Source organism: Mauremys mutica, chromosome 24, assembly GCF_020497125.1.
Source record: "Mauremys mutica isolate MM-2020 ecotype Southern chromosome 24, ASM2049712v1, whole genome shotgun sequence".
NCBI classification, from domain to species: Eukaryota; Metazoa; Chordata; order Testudines; family Geoemydidae; genus Mauremys; species Mauremys mutica.
Window position 1 is genome coordinate 11,300,189 of NC_059095.1, and position 14,475 is coordinate 11,314,663.

The window sequence follows — 14,475 nt, forward strand, 5'->3', positions numbered from 1 at the left end:
TGGGAGCTGCGGGGGTAGAGCTGCGGGGAGGGTGTGGAGTCCTGAGTGCCGTCTCTGCAGCTCCCATTGGCCCGGAACTGCAGCCAATGGGAGTTGTGGGGGTGGAGCTGGGGGGAGGATGTGGCATCCCGAGTGCTGGCTCTGCAGCTCCCATTGGCCCGGAACCGCAGCCAATGGGAGCTGCGGGGGTAGAGCTGGGGGGAGGATGTGACATCCCGAGTGCTGGCTCTGCAGCTCCCATTGGCCCGGAACCATGGCCAATGGGAGCTGCGGGGACGGAGCCAGGGGCAGGGCACAGTGACTCTCTGGCCACCCTTGCCCTAGAAGCCACAGGGACATGTCGCTGCTTCCCAGAAGGCACCTGAGGTGAGTGCTGCTTGGAGCCCAATCCCTGAACCCCCACTCCCGGGCCCCAGCCTGCCTGGGGCCGATCAGACTTGTAACGGCCCGGTCAGCTGTGCTGACTTGAGCCGCCAGGGTCCCTTTTCAACCAGGCGTTCTGGTCGAAAACCGGATGCCTGGCACCCCTAACCCAGGCAGCCTCCTGAAGGATAAATGTCCTGACTGTGTCCGGGGTAGGGAGATTCATTTTCTTTTGCAGGCGGGGGCGAGGTGGCAGGGGATGAGGTAGAAGAATGAATAAGAGAGGGCCTTTCTGGACTTCACCTGCTCAAAGAAGACAGAGAGGCCTGGTAAGCATACCCCTGCTGCAGGAGGAGCTAGGAACAGGGGGCACATTTGGGCCACTGGGCGGCATCTTTTAACCCTGTAGTCAGCCCGTAGACGCCCCATGACCAGTGCTTTATGAAACTGCCTGGCCAGACACCAACGGTGGTGGTGCATGATATAAAAATACAACAGTCCAAGTACAGAACCCCATCTGTTGATTCAGCTCCCCCAAAACTGCCTGGAGGACTAATGTCCTCTGGTCATTCCCAGAGACAAGCGCAGCTTGGGGCGTGCCAGGGTGCGTTCATCCCCGCCGTCCCATCCACGTGCCTCCAACCTGAGCTGGAGGCAATAGCCCTAAAGGGGAGGAAGGATGGTCCAGTGGTTCCAGCACTAGTCTGAGCCCCAGATTCAATTCCCTGCTGTGCTGCAGACTGACTGTATGACTCTGGGCAAGTCACTTTGTTGCTCTGTGCCTCAGTTTCCCATCTGTACAATGGGGATAATAGCCTTGACCTGCCACACAGGAAGGTTGTGAGGATAAATACATCACAGGCTGTCAGGTGCTCAGCTACTGCAATAATGGAGAACCATGTAAGATACATACCTCTGTCTCTCAGGAGTTGAGACTGCAAATTAGTCTCCATTCGGGGATGTTTTTGTGCTATGCACTCTTGGGAAACTGAACTGATGCAGCCAGCTAATGACACACAAGCCACTTTAATGAACAACCAGTCTGGCCACACCTGAGTTGGATGCAATCTGAACTAGCAACTTCGCCTGCGTGCTGAGTAGGGCTAGTCAACATTTCTCATCAAAACAATTTTTCAACAGTATTTGCAGAAAATGGTCAGTTTGCTTGATATTTTATTTTTGAAATGAAAAACAGGGACCTGGGACATTTTTTAGTAAAAATATTTGTCTTTTGGGGAAAAAAATTGGTTTTGGGGTTTTAAAACTGATTATTTTTACTGATCATGGTTTTCGAAAACCAAACATTTTTGGTTTCATTTTTAATGAGGGATAATGAAACATTTTCAGGGATTTTCTTTTTGAAAAACAAGTTTTTTTTGCAAGTTCCTGTGAAAAACAATTGGTGGGTTTTGACCTGCTCTAGTATCGGGCGCGCCCATCTCACAGTCTTGGACTTGAAGACCCAGAAGTTGAAATAGGGGTGGGCCTCCTCGACACAGCCCTAAATGGTAGCAAAACATCACTATATTGAGAGTGCTGATTGCGTGGACAATTTGATGGCACTTTACTCAAAATCTACTGACAACCCTTAAAGCACCCACACTCCCACAGAGACTCAATATTTCCAATAACAGGATGAAAAGAGAAAGAATTAACAGAGAGCTAAATTGTAGTTATTAAGCTTCAGAGTAAACACCCGACTGATATGAATGAGGATAGTTCATGTCTCTCAGAACTCAATCTCTGTAGACTCAAGACAATGGCACGGCATCAAGTCACACACAGAAGCTCTTCCTTGCCAACCATATGGGGTAGAAACGGGATCGTATCTACACTACAGGACACCTGACTGAAGATGCTTTCCCCCAGCTCAGCTACATCCAACACACTTTGTATCTGTAATGTGGATGGGACCGTACTGAGTTCCCGTAACTGGGCTAATGCTGGTGCTGGCTCTTAGTTCTCATCTAGAACAGCGAGTGCACAACAGAACTTTCCCCGCCTGCGGTGCATTCGTAGCTTCTCTCCCACGTGGACACACCAAGTAGGCGCAGTGGTTGAAGCTTTTCCCACCGTCAACACACTTGCTCACTCGAGCGGGGCCTCTCATGTGTAATAAGGCTGGAGATGTGACCGAAGCTTTTTTTTCCCCATGCGGGTTGTCCGATTGCCATCAGGGGCCACGTTGGCACAGATACTTCTCCCGCACTCGGGAGATCTCCCTCCCCGTGTGCACTCTCTGATGTTTCAGAAAGCGCAACCGCCCGTGAAAACTTTCCCCAGTCGGGGCAGCCATCGAGTGTCGCTCCTGTGGGATGCTCTGATGTGCAGGCTCTGAGCTCTGACGGAGGCTCTTCCTGCAATTGGGGCATTGACGGAGGGTCTCTCCTATGGGGATGCTCTGAAGTTCTTTTGGAGGATTTCCCCACATCTATAGGATCTCTCTCCATCGTGGGTTCCCTGACATATCACTGCCAGCCCCGTCCACTTTCAGTGCTTGCATTTTCTGTCTCTCCGTTGTACTTCTCCTTAAGCACTAAGAACTCTTCAAGTTCCTTGAAACTTCCTTCCTCAGGAGTGGATTTATCCTCGCTCTTCCTGGGTGAATTTCCCTGCTGCTTCTCCAACCTTCCCTGATTTTTGCAGCTTTCTTCCTGGCAGATGTTCCCCTTGCACCTTCCCAAGACTGTCCTGTGTGGTTCTGCTGGCTCATGCTGTCCTGGCTGGGGATTTCGCCATCCGGTCACCTGCTGCACTGGTGCCTCTCAGGATCTCCCTCCCCCCAGAGATCTGGAGTCATGGCTTGTCCCCTTGCTCCATGAGCGAGATCAAGCTGGGTTTAGGGATGGGGGATCCCAGCGAGGCCACAGTCACATAATTCTCCTGCATGACTTCCCATGTAAAGGGCTCAGACCAGGTTCCAGCCCTGCCCCGCGGGGAAATACACAGCGACCTCAGGGCTGCAGCAGTCATGTCCCTTCCCCATCCTGTGGGAGGACGGGATGATCTGGAGTGAAACTTGGACACTGTTGTGCAACTGGCTGGAGATTGTAGTGGGTTCTTGTGCAGCTTATGCTCCAAACCCCCATGGCTGGGGGGATGGGAGGGGGAAGATGCTGCTTGGCTCCTAGTGCCCCCAGACTTGGGGGGAATCATCTGTAGTCCTTGATCCAGAGGGGTGCTGTGGGGCTCATTTCCCCTCTTCCCCCCCTAGTGCAGCAGGCCCTGCTTTGGCTGCTTCTGATCCTATGGGCTGGAGACTCCCCCTCCCCCACTCCAAACCCTTAGCCTTTTGCCCCTCTCCCCTCTTATCTGCCCCCTCTTCCTCCCTGTTCCTCCCCGCCCTTTGCTCTGCCTCTCCCTCCCCCTCCCAATCGCACTGTCCCATCTCCCCCCTTTCCCTCCCCTTGCACCCCATCTCCCCCTCCCTCTTTCCCGTCCTTCCCCTCCCCCTGCACCCCATCTCCCCCTCCCCCTCCCCCCCATCTCCCCTCCCCTCCCTCCCCTTGGACCCCATCTCCCCCTCCCTCTTTCCCGTCCTTCCCTCCCCCTTGCACCCCATCTCCCTCCCTTCCCCTCCCCCTGCACCCCATCTCCCCCTCCCTCTTTCCCGTCCTTCCCTCCCCCTTGCACCCCATCTCCCTCCCTTCCCCTCCCCCTGCACCCCATCTCCCCCTCCCCCTTCCTTCCCCTCCTTCTTGCACCCCCATGTCCCCCTCGCATCCCATCTCCCTCCCCCTTGCACCCATCTGAGCTCGCCCCAAGAATTGGGGTGTTCGAATTTACGGGGGGGGCTGGTTGGTGAGTGTGGGGGTGGATGGGGGAGTGGTGGGAAATCCCGGTCACCCTCATCTCGCCCCGCCCCGCCCCCTGAGCCCCTCCCGCGGGCGGGTTTCCAGTCAGGCGCGCCGCGGGCAGCCCTCTCCTGGCAGCGGCCTCGCCGGGGTCCTCGGCCGGCCGGGCCCGGCTCCCCAAGATGGCGGCGCTGGCGGGGCCGCGGCCCGGGTTGTCCGTGTGAGGCGGGGACGGAGCCGCCCGGCGCCCCGCGGAGCCGGCGCGATGCTGCGACCCAGCGGCTACTTCCGCGGCATCGACTGCCCCTTCCTCGGCGCCGGCGGCCGGGGCCCGCCCTGCAGGAGGCCGCACTGCCACTTCCGCCACCCGCCGGCCGCGCGCGGCGCCGCCCCGGAGCCCGGGGCCAAGCTCGGCGCAGGTACCGGCTCCCCGCGACCCCCCGGGCCTCGCCCCCCGCGCCTTGTGCCCCCGAAACGGAGCGACAGGCGCCCCCCCCCCGCGATATGTACTGACCGGTCCTTCCTCCCCCCCCCCGCGATATGTACTGACCGGTCCTTCCTCCCCTCCCCCCTGCGATAGCTACTGACTGGTGCCTTCCTCCCCTCCCCCCCCCCCCGCGATATCTACTGACTGGTGCCTTCCTCCCCTCCCCCCCCCGATATATACTGACCGGTGCCTTCCTCCCCTCCCCCCCCCGATATGTACTGACCAGTCCTTCCTCCCCTCCCCCCTGCGATATCTACTGACTGGTGCCTTCCTCCCCTCCCCCCCCCGATATATACTGACCGGTGCCTTCGTCCCCTCCCCCCCCCGATATGTACTGACCGGTCCTTCCTCCCCGCCCCCCCGGCGTTTTCTACTGACTGGTGCCTTCCTCCCCTCCCCCCCCCCGATATATACTGACCGGTCCTTCCTCCCCTCCCCCCTGCGATAGCTACTGAGCGGTCCTTCCCCTCTCCCCCCCCCGATATATACTGACCGGTGCCTTCTTCCCCTCCTCCCCATATATACTGAGCGGTCCTTCCTCCCCCCCCGATATATACAGACCGGTGCCTCCCCCCCATATACTGACCGGTCCTTTCCCTCCCCCGATATCTACTGACCGGTGCCTTCCTCCCCTCCCCCCTGCGATATCTACTGACCGGTGCCTTCCTCCCCTCCCCCCTGTGATATCTACTGACCGGTCCTTCCTCCCCCCCCCCTGCGTTATCTACTGATTGGTGCCTTCCTCCCCCCCCCCCCCCGATATATACTGACCGGTGCCTTCCTCCCCTCCCCCCCGATATGTACTGACCGGTCCTTCCTCCCCTCCCCCCCTGCGATATCTACTGATTGGTGCCTTCCTCCCCTCCCCCCCCGATATATACTGACCGGTCCTTCCTCCCCTCCCCCCTGCGATAGTTACTGAGCGGTCCTTCCCCTCTTCCCCGCCCCCCACGATATATACTGACCGGTGCCTTCTTCCCCTTCTCCCCATATATACTGAGCGGTCCTTCCTCCCCCCCCCGATATCTACTGACCGGTGCCTTCCTCCCCTCCCCCCTGCGATATCTACTGACCGGTGCCTTCCTCCCCTCCCCCCCGTGATATCTACTGACCGGTGCCTTGCTCTCCTCCCCCCCGCGATATCTACTGACCGGTGCCTTGCTCTCCTCCCCCCCGCGATATCTACTGACCGGTCCTTCCCCTCCCCCCCATGATATATACTGACCGGTGCCTCCTTCCCCCCCAATATATACTGATCGGTCCTTCCCCACCCCCTGCTATATATACTGACCGGTGTCTTCCTCCCCCTACTCCAAAATATACTGACTGGAGCTGCCTTCTCCCCCCCCCTGAAATATACTGACTGGTACGCCCCTGCAATATATACAGACAGGTGCCCTCCCCCTTCCCCATGATATACTGACAGGAGCCTTTCCCCCCACCCCTGAAATGTAGCAACAGGCGTGCCCCCTCCCTGGTGAAATATACTGACCGGTTCCTTCCCCCCTCCCGATATATACTGACCGGTGCCTTCCTCCCCTACCCCAAAATATACTGACCGCTGCTGCCTTCTTCTCCCCCCCATGATATATACTGATGCCCCGCCCCCGTGATATATACTGATAGGTACCTCCCTCCCCTGAAATATACTGACAGGCACTTTTCCCCTCAACCCTGAAATATACTGACAGGCATCTTTTCTCCCACCTCCCAAAATATACTGACCAGTGCCTTCCTCCTCTCTTGAAATGTGGTGTTAGGTGCCTTCCCCCCCCCCCCCCCCCGGTAGTGACCGATGTTTTCCCTTCACTGCCCTGAAATATAGTGACCGGTGTCTGCCCCCCCCCAATATAGCAACTGGTGTCTCTCCCCCCCCCCCCCCAGAATGCAGTGACAGGTGCCTTCCCTCCCCCCAAAAGGAGCAACAGGTGTTTTCCCTCTCCCTTCCCCGAAATGTAGTGACAGGTGCCTTCCCTCCCCCCCCCCAAAAAAGGAGCGACAGGTGCCTTCCCTCCCCCTCCCCCAAAAAGGAGCGACAGGTGCCACCCCCCCCCGAAATGTTGCGACAAGTGTCTCCCCCCCCATATAATGACAGGTGCCTTCCTTTCCCCCACTAATATGTAGCAACTGGTACCTTCTCTCACCCCCCCTACCGCCCTGAAATACGGTGACCCTGTCCTTAATTACAGGTCAGCTGAGGGGACAGTTTTCTTTCACTTCTTAACTGCAGCCCCACTCAGGGTAGCCCCCACGCTGTTATGCTCCAAGGTCCTTTATTAATCATTATACAGGTGATAAGCATAGAGGAGACCTGTTCGTCCTGCTGCTTTTGTGACCTTTCTATATACCTAGGCTTCGCAGAAGTCAATTTTTATTTTGTTATAATTTCAGTGGATACACTTGAGGTTGATTTTTAAGCATCTTTGATTATCAATTTAAAATTTCCCAGTTGTGCAGAATTATGGGTTTGAAGCATTTTTTTAAATTAATTTAAATTTTCACAGTTGTGGGAAATTATGGGGGGGGGTCAGACAGTAATTATTTAATGCCAGTAAATGTTGAGATTCAAAAGATTAACCCTTTATAACTGTTAAAAAATTAATTGCCACATCACAATGTGCAAAAACAATAAAAAAATCCAGTGTAAATATTCGTAAATCAAACTCTAATAAGTTCTCAAGCAGCATTTTTCTTTCTTTGCCTATCTGTACATTTCGATTATTATCATTGGAAATGTTTGTCCATCCGTTTGTGTGCATTTTCGAAAGAGCCTAACTGATTTAGGTGCCTGGGACCAACTCTCTGCTCCTCCCTCTCCCCCCCCCAATCCAGACCCAACTTTATTCAGGTATTTGTGCAGTGGTATGTGAAGTAATTTTTGTAGTACGTACAGCACTTAGAGTTCCTTTTGGGTGATAGAGGATCTGTACATTCATGTAGCATGATGTCTGAAAGATAACCTTGCTTTTTTGATCATTCTTCTTGTGAGGGATTCTTTTCAGCAGAACCCTTTTATATATGTGGATTTGGGTTGAGAAGTGAAGAGTAATTATAAATCGACTCCAAGGCACTAGCTTTAATAGGAGGTACTGCTACTGTTAGCGTGTGTAATGTCTTTAAGAAGAAAGTACTCTATGCTTTTAAAATCTGAGGGAGGGAACAACCCTTTTGTTTTAGCTCATTTGATCGGAGATGGATTTAGACTAAAGAGACTATGCTTTGATTTAGTAGAGAGGTGAAAACATTAGCTAGTTTCCTTTCATGTGCAGTATTGTAGTTCCCCTGATCTGTGAGGTTACATTTAAAATTTACACTAGAGGGTGGTGTTTTCTCTGTTGTATTCTGACTTTCTTTAGCAAGCAACCATCTTTTTGAGATCAGACAGTTTCTCTTATTCACAATGAGTTGCTGTCTGTCAATTAAATTGCTTGTATTCTAAAGGAGCCTTACAAAAGATCATGAAAACATGAGGCCAGACGCAGTATCTCCTTTTGTGCCCATGTCATGATGTTTACTAAATAAAATTAAAAACCATATATTTTGTAAGCCCTGGGCAAGAAGAGCAGTGAAAAAGCAGCCTGCAAGCAAATAGGTTTTTTTCCCAAGGGTGCTATCAAGGGTAAAGAATAATATACTCTAACAAATCCAGCGTATAGAGGGTGTTTGCTTCTGAGGTTGAGGTCAACCATGATGCCCAAGGAGTACACTGGGCCTGCCATTACTATTGTGCCACCCAAAAAATATTGGGTAGTTTATCCAGTGCAGATCACGGTGTGGAGGGAGGAAGAGAGTGAGTCCGATTGACTGACTGCAGGCAGTTCACGGAGCTTTTAAAACAAGGGGTCAAATCATCTTAGTAGAAGATATGGACCCCAGGCAGACCTAGGTGAAGGGAGGGCATACGAGGGAATATCTGCTTCATGGCATCTTTCCCCTTCCCTCTTCCACTACAGGTAGTATTGTGTTCCCCTCCCCCCCCTGAATTGTTGATGGGGATAATGTTAAAATATCTGTAATTTACACAGCGCACTCCCAGTGGGCTGGACTCCTGCCCTCTGAAGGGTGACAAATGGAGGAGCCCTGGCCTCCAGAAGAAGAGCTTCTAATATCTGCAGGTTGTAAGGGTAAACCCCCTTCAGTCTTGCACAGAGGTTGCAAATGCCAATCGTTTTCTCCCTGACGTGAAAGCACCCCAGCAAATGGAAACTTGGGGAGTTTCCTGTCCCCCTACTTGTTGGGAAAACACACCTATGATTTCTCAACGAGAAATCTTCGTTGAGCTTAAACATAAAAAGGAAGCTTACAAGAAGTGGAAAGTTGGACAGATGACTGTAGAGGAGTATAAAAATATTGCCTGAGCATGCAGGGGTGTAATCAGGAAGGCCAAAGCACAATTGGAGTTGCACCTAGCAAGGGATATGAAGGGTAACAAGAAGGGCATGATAGCAACAAGAAGGTGGTCAGTGAAAATGTGGGACCCTTACTGAATTGGGGAGGCAACCTAGTGACAGGATGTGGAAAAAGCGGAAGTACTCAATGTTTCTTTTGTCTCAGTCTTTGCAGACAAGGTCAGCTCCCAGACCGCTGCACTGGGCAGCACAGTATGGGGAGGAGGTGAGCAGCCCTCAGTGGTGAAAGAACAGGTTCAGGACTATTTAGAAAAGCTGGACATGCACAAGTTCATGGGGCCGGACGAAATGCATCCGAGGGTGCTGAGGGAGTTGGCTGATGTGATTGCAGAGCCATTGGCCATTGTCTTTGAAAATTCGTGGTGATGTGGGGAGGTCCCGGACGATTGGAAAAAGGCAAATATAGTGCCCATAGTTTAAAAAGGGAAGAGAAAGACCCTGGGGAACTAAGGATCAGTCAGCCTCACGTCAGTCCCTGGCAAAATCATGAAGCAGGTTCTCAAGGAATCTGTTTTGAAGCACTTGGAGGAGAGGAAGGATCTGGAACAGTCAACATGGATTCACCAAAGGCAAATCATACCTGACCAACTTGATTGCCTTCTATCAGATAACTGGCTCTGTGGATATGGGGAAAACAGTGGATGTGATATACCTTGACTTTAGCAAAGCTTTTGATACAGTCTCCCACAGTATTCTTGCCAGCAAGTTAAAGTAGTATGGATTGGATGAATGGTCTATAAGGTGGACAGAAAGCTGGCTGGATTGTCGGGCTCAACGGGTAGTGATCAACGGCTCAATGTCTAGTTGGCAGCCGGTATCAAGTGGAGTGCCACAGGGGTCGGTCCTAGGGCTGTTTTTGTTCAACATCTTCATTAATGATCTGGATGATGGGATGGATTGCCCCCTCAGCAAGTTTGCTGATGACACTAAGCTGGGGGAGAGGTAGATACGCTGGAGGGTAGGGATAGGGTCCAGAGTGATCTAGACAAATTGGAGGATTGGGCCAAAAGAAATCTGATGAGGTTCAACAAGGACAAGTGCAGAGTCCTGCACTTAGGACGGAAGAATCCCATGCACTGCTACAAGCTGGGGACCGACTAGCTAAGCGGCAGTTCTGCAGAAAAGGACCTGGGGATTAGTGTGGACGAGAAGCTGGATATGTGTCAACAGTGTGCCCTTGTTGCCAAGAAGGCTCACGGCATATTGGACTGCATTAGTAGGAGCATTGCCAGCAGATCGTTACCTCTATTTGGCACAGGTGAGGCCACATCTAGAGTATTGCATCCGGTTTTGGGCCTTCCACTAGAGAAGGGATGTGGACAAATTGGAAGGAGTCCAGCGGAGTGCAATGAAAATGATTAGGGGGCTGGGGCACATGACTTAGGAGGAGAGGCAGAGGGAACTGGGATTGTTTAGTCTGCAGAAGAGAAGAGTGAGGGGGGATTTGATAGCAGCCTTCAGCTACCTGAAGGGGTGATCCAAAGAGGATGGAGCTAGGCTGTTCTCAGTGGTGGCAGATGACAGAACAAGGAGCAATGGTCTCAAGTTGCAGTGGGGAAGGTCTAGGTTGGCTGTTAGGAAACACTGTTTCACTAGGAGAGTGGAGAAGCACTGGAATGGGTTCCCTAGGGAGGTGGTGGAATCTCCATCCTTAGAGGATTTTAATGCCCGGCTTGACAAAGCCCTGGCTGGGATGATTTTGTTGGGATTGGTCTTGCTTTAAGCAGGGGGTTGGACCTCCTGAGGTCCCTTCCAACCCTAATCTTCTCTGATTCTATGATTTGGCCCAGTGAAGGGATGTTTGAACTGGATACTGAAGTATATGAATAGTTGGAGTAGAAATATTAATTTCTATTTATTAACCATTAGGGTCCATTTGTGCAGTAATAGAAATAGTGCCTGGTTTGAGGGGAGTATCTCTAAAATATTGTCTGGAAGGTGGGTAAGTTACTGGGGGTGATGTGTAATAGACTTGAAATAGTATATCAGATATGCCTCTTGGGAGAAGGCATTGTGTGAAGGATTGAGCGCAGGATTGGGAATCAGGAAATCCTGAGTTCTAATCCTGACTTTGCCATTGACTAGCTGTGTGACCTTAAGTGAAATGATTTGCTCTAACTTTTCCATCTGTAAAATGAGGGCAATATCCACTTGGCACATTAGAGGGCGTGTGAGGATTAATGAATGTTTGTGAAGTGCTTTGAAAATGTAGGAAGCAAAGAACTGTCTTTTTCCCCAAAGCATTGCTTTCTATAGCTGTGGTTTGGGGGAACCCCCCCCCTCCCCGCAACTATTTGTTCAGTTTTTCTGTTTTGTGAAAGTCTAGAGCTTGTGTGAGCTGAAAAGACATAAAGCATAACAAAGATTTTGCTTGTGAACATTTAACTAAACCTTATTTTCTACTTGACTTTTTTGATCAGGCCAAGACCATGCTCAGAAGATTGGTGCTCTCTTTGCTGGGTTCAAAACCAAGCTACAATCCAGCTATGGATTTCTAAGTTTCTCATCACCTATGTGATTCTGCTATCAGAGTAGGATTGAAAGAGCAGAAGTTTTAGCATCTAGCCTGGAAGCAGTTACATTAGAACAATACATATGGATAGTTACGTTGTGTAGAACCACTGTATGGTAGTGGACCAGGCTAAGCCAAGAGAAAGTCTCTTTGCTAAACAAAGATAAAAAACCTGTGGTGGTTTCTTGTGCTGTGTGGATTATATATTGAGAATGCTTCCAAGGATTTTGCAAATTGTTTAGATAAAATATGCAACCTTGAGAATTCCTTTAAAGGAGGGAGTATAGTCTAGTGATTAAAGCTGCGGACAGTAGGAACCAGGACTGTTTAGTTCTTTTCTTGACTTTGTCACTGATGCCCTGTGCCCTTCACTTCATGTCCGTTCCTCAGGTTCCTTATCTAAAACAAATACTTACCTCACATGAAAGTTGAGGGTTAATTATAAAATGCCAGAGGCTTAGATTGTAGAAGTGCAGGGTGATAATTTAAATATTTAAAGAACTTGGCAGTCTCCCTTTAGGAGATGCTGCAGAACCTTCCATTTTGGCAAAGCCTTTCAGTCATCACAAGAATGACATAATAACCCCTCCTTCTGCCTGCCCCTTCTCCCTGAAACCCCCTCCCAAAAACAAGAACAGACACCCAGAATTAATAGATCAACCAACCAAAAACCTAACCATACCCCAAGCAGAAATTTTAATAAAGCAAAAAGGGATTCATGAAGTTGCCTAGAAACTCTGCTGTTGCCAATCAGTTTTACATAGAAGGTTCTCGGTTGCTATGGTGATAGAAGCAGCATATTACCAAAATATACAAAATATTAAAGGATAAAACTATTAATAGAAATATTATTGCTACATTTAAAGAATGTCCATGAAAATACATGCACCATTTCCTGCAGTGTGTGTACTGGAAACTTTGTAGCATTTTGCTAAAGTAAAAACCAAGACGTTAAATTAACCTGGTTTTAGTGACCTAGCTCAGTGAAATGAAGAATTGGAAAGAGAGAAATAAATTTAAATCCTTTATTTTAATAATTGATGTGTTAGTAACACAAGTGAGAAATTTAAGACACTTTACTTATATCTTTCAGTGGGATAGAGAGCAGGGAATTAGCTGCTGCTTGCATGGACAAGCTTGATGACACACACCTTTGCATTTCTTTCCTATACATTTAAATTAAATACTTTTCTTAAACCTGTTATAAACTTTAGGCAAGAAGTGAGTGAAATGCACACATTTAAAAACAAACAAAAAAACTTGTATTCCTTGTGGAGGAAAAAACATGAATAGTGAGAAAATCCACAAAAGCATGCTGCGAAATGCAAAATATTTTCCTGATTCTGGAGACACTTACATATGTGCTTAGCTTCACTTGTGTAAGTAGTCCCAAGCACATGCATAAATGTTTACAGGACTGAGGCCTCTGTTTTATCTGTCTGATTTCTCTGTTTTCTAATACATCACATATTGCAATGGCATCTGAATTAATATTCTGTGGGCTTATTACATTCAGTAACGTATTTTGTGAATGCCCTTTTTATTTTTCCTGGGAAACTTTTTTTTAGGTACCATATGGAAAGGGAAATAGAATGAACAGAAATGGTAAACTTTTCTCTTGCAACAAACGTAGGCTGCGTCTTCACTACAAGCGAGGGGTGTGATTCCTCTGCTTGTGGACACATACTTGCAGTAGCTCTCATCAAGCCGTAATGAGTATAAATAGCAGTGTAGCCACAGTAGCACGTTTGGCAGCAGCAGAGACATGGGCGCTGGTTTTAGGTGGGTTTGAACTTGGCACAGCTAAGCGTTGGTTCTGTTGCCCGTGCTGGTGCTGCTGCAGCTATGCTCCTGTTTGTACTCCCACTACCATGTGGACACGAGCAGGGGAATCACTCCCTTAGCTCGTAGTGTACATGTAGCTGTAGACTAGAGTTCAGATCAATTAAATGCAGGCTTTTATTGTGGATGTTCATACTTAAGTGGATTCCAAGACTGGGTAGAATCTTTTGACAAGGCTCTCTAAAGACTAGAAGGGCGTGTGAGGATTAATGAATGTTTGTGAAGTGCTTTGAAAATGTAGGAAGCAAAGAACTGTCTTTTTCCCCAAAGCATTGCTTTCTATAGCTGTGGTTTGGGGGAACCCCCCCCCTCCCCGCAACTATTTGTTCAGTTTTTCTGTTTTGTGAAAGTCTAGAGCTTGTGTGAGCTGAAAAGACATAAAGCATAACAAAGATTTTGCTTGTGAACATTTAACTAAACCTTATTTTCTACTTGACTTTTTTGATCAGGCCAAGACCATGCTCAGAAGATTGGTGCTCTCTTTGCTGGGTTCAAAACCAAGCTACAATCCAGCTATGGATTTCTAAGTTTCTCATCACCTATGTGATTCTGCTATCAGAGTAGGATTGAAAGAGCAGAAGTTTTAGCATCTAGCCTGGAAGCAGTTACATTAGAACAATACATATGGATAGTTACGTTGTGTAGAACCACTGTATGGTAGTGGACCAGGCTAAGCCAAGAGAAAGTCTCTTTGCTAAACAAAGATAAAAAACCTGTGGTGGTTTCTTGTGCTGTGTGGATTATATATTGAGAATGCTTCCAAGGATTTTGCAAATTGTTTAGATAAAATATGCAACCTTGAGAATTCCTTTAAAGGAGGGAGTATAGTCTAGTGATTAAAGCTGCGGACAGTAGGAACCAGGACTGTTTAGTTCTTTTCTTGACTTTGTCACTGATGCCCTGTGCCCTTCACTTCATGTCCGTTCCTCAGGTTCCTTATCTAAAACAAATACTTACCTCACATGAAAGTTGAGGGTTAATTATAAAATGCCAGAGGCTTAGATTGTAGAAGTGCAGGGTGATAATTTAAATATTTAAAGAACTTGGCAGTCTCCCTTTAGGAGATGC

General features: G+C 49.3%; 1 protein-coding gene across 1 annotated transcript in view; it reads left to right on the forward strand.

The window, feature by feature from the left end:
- Nucleotides 1–4,330: 4,330 nt before the first annotated feature.
- REXO1 (RNA exonuclease 1 homolog) overlaps nucleotides 4,331–14,475 on the forward strand; it is a 75,477-nt gene continuing 65,332 nt past the window's right edge. The window contains exon 1 of the mRNA XM_044998727.1: nucleotides 4,331–4,576. Within this exon, the coding sequence (XP_044854662.1) occupies nucleotides 4,423–4,576 (154 nt within the window). The 5' untranslated portion in view covers nucleotides 4,331–4,422. The remainder of the gene's footprint in view (nucleotides 4,577–14,475) is intronic.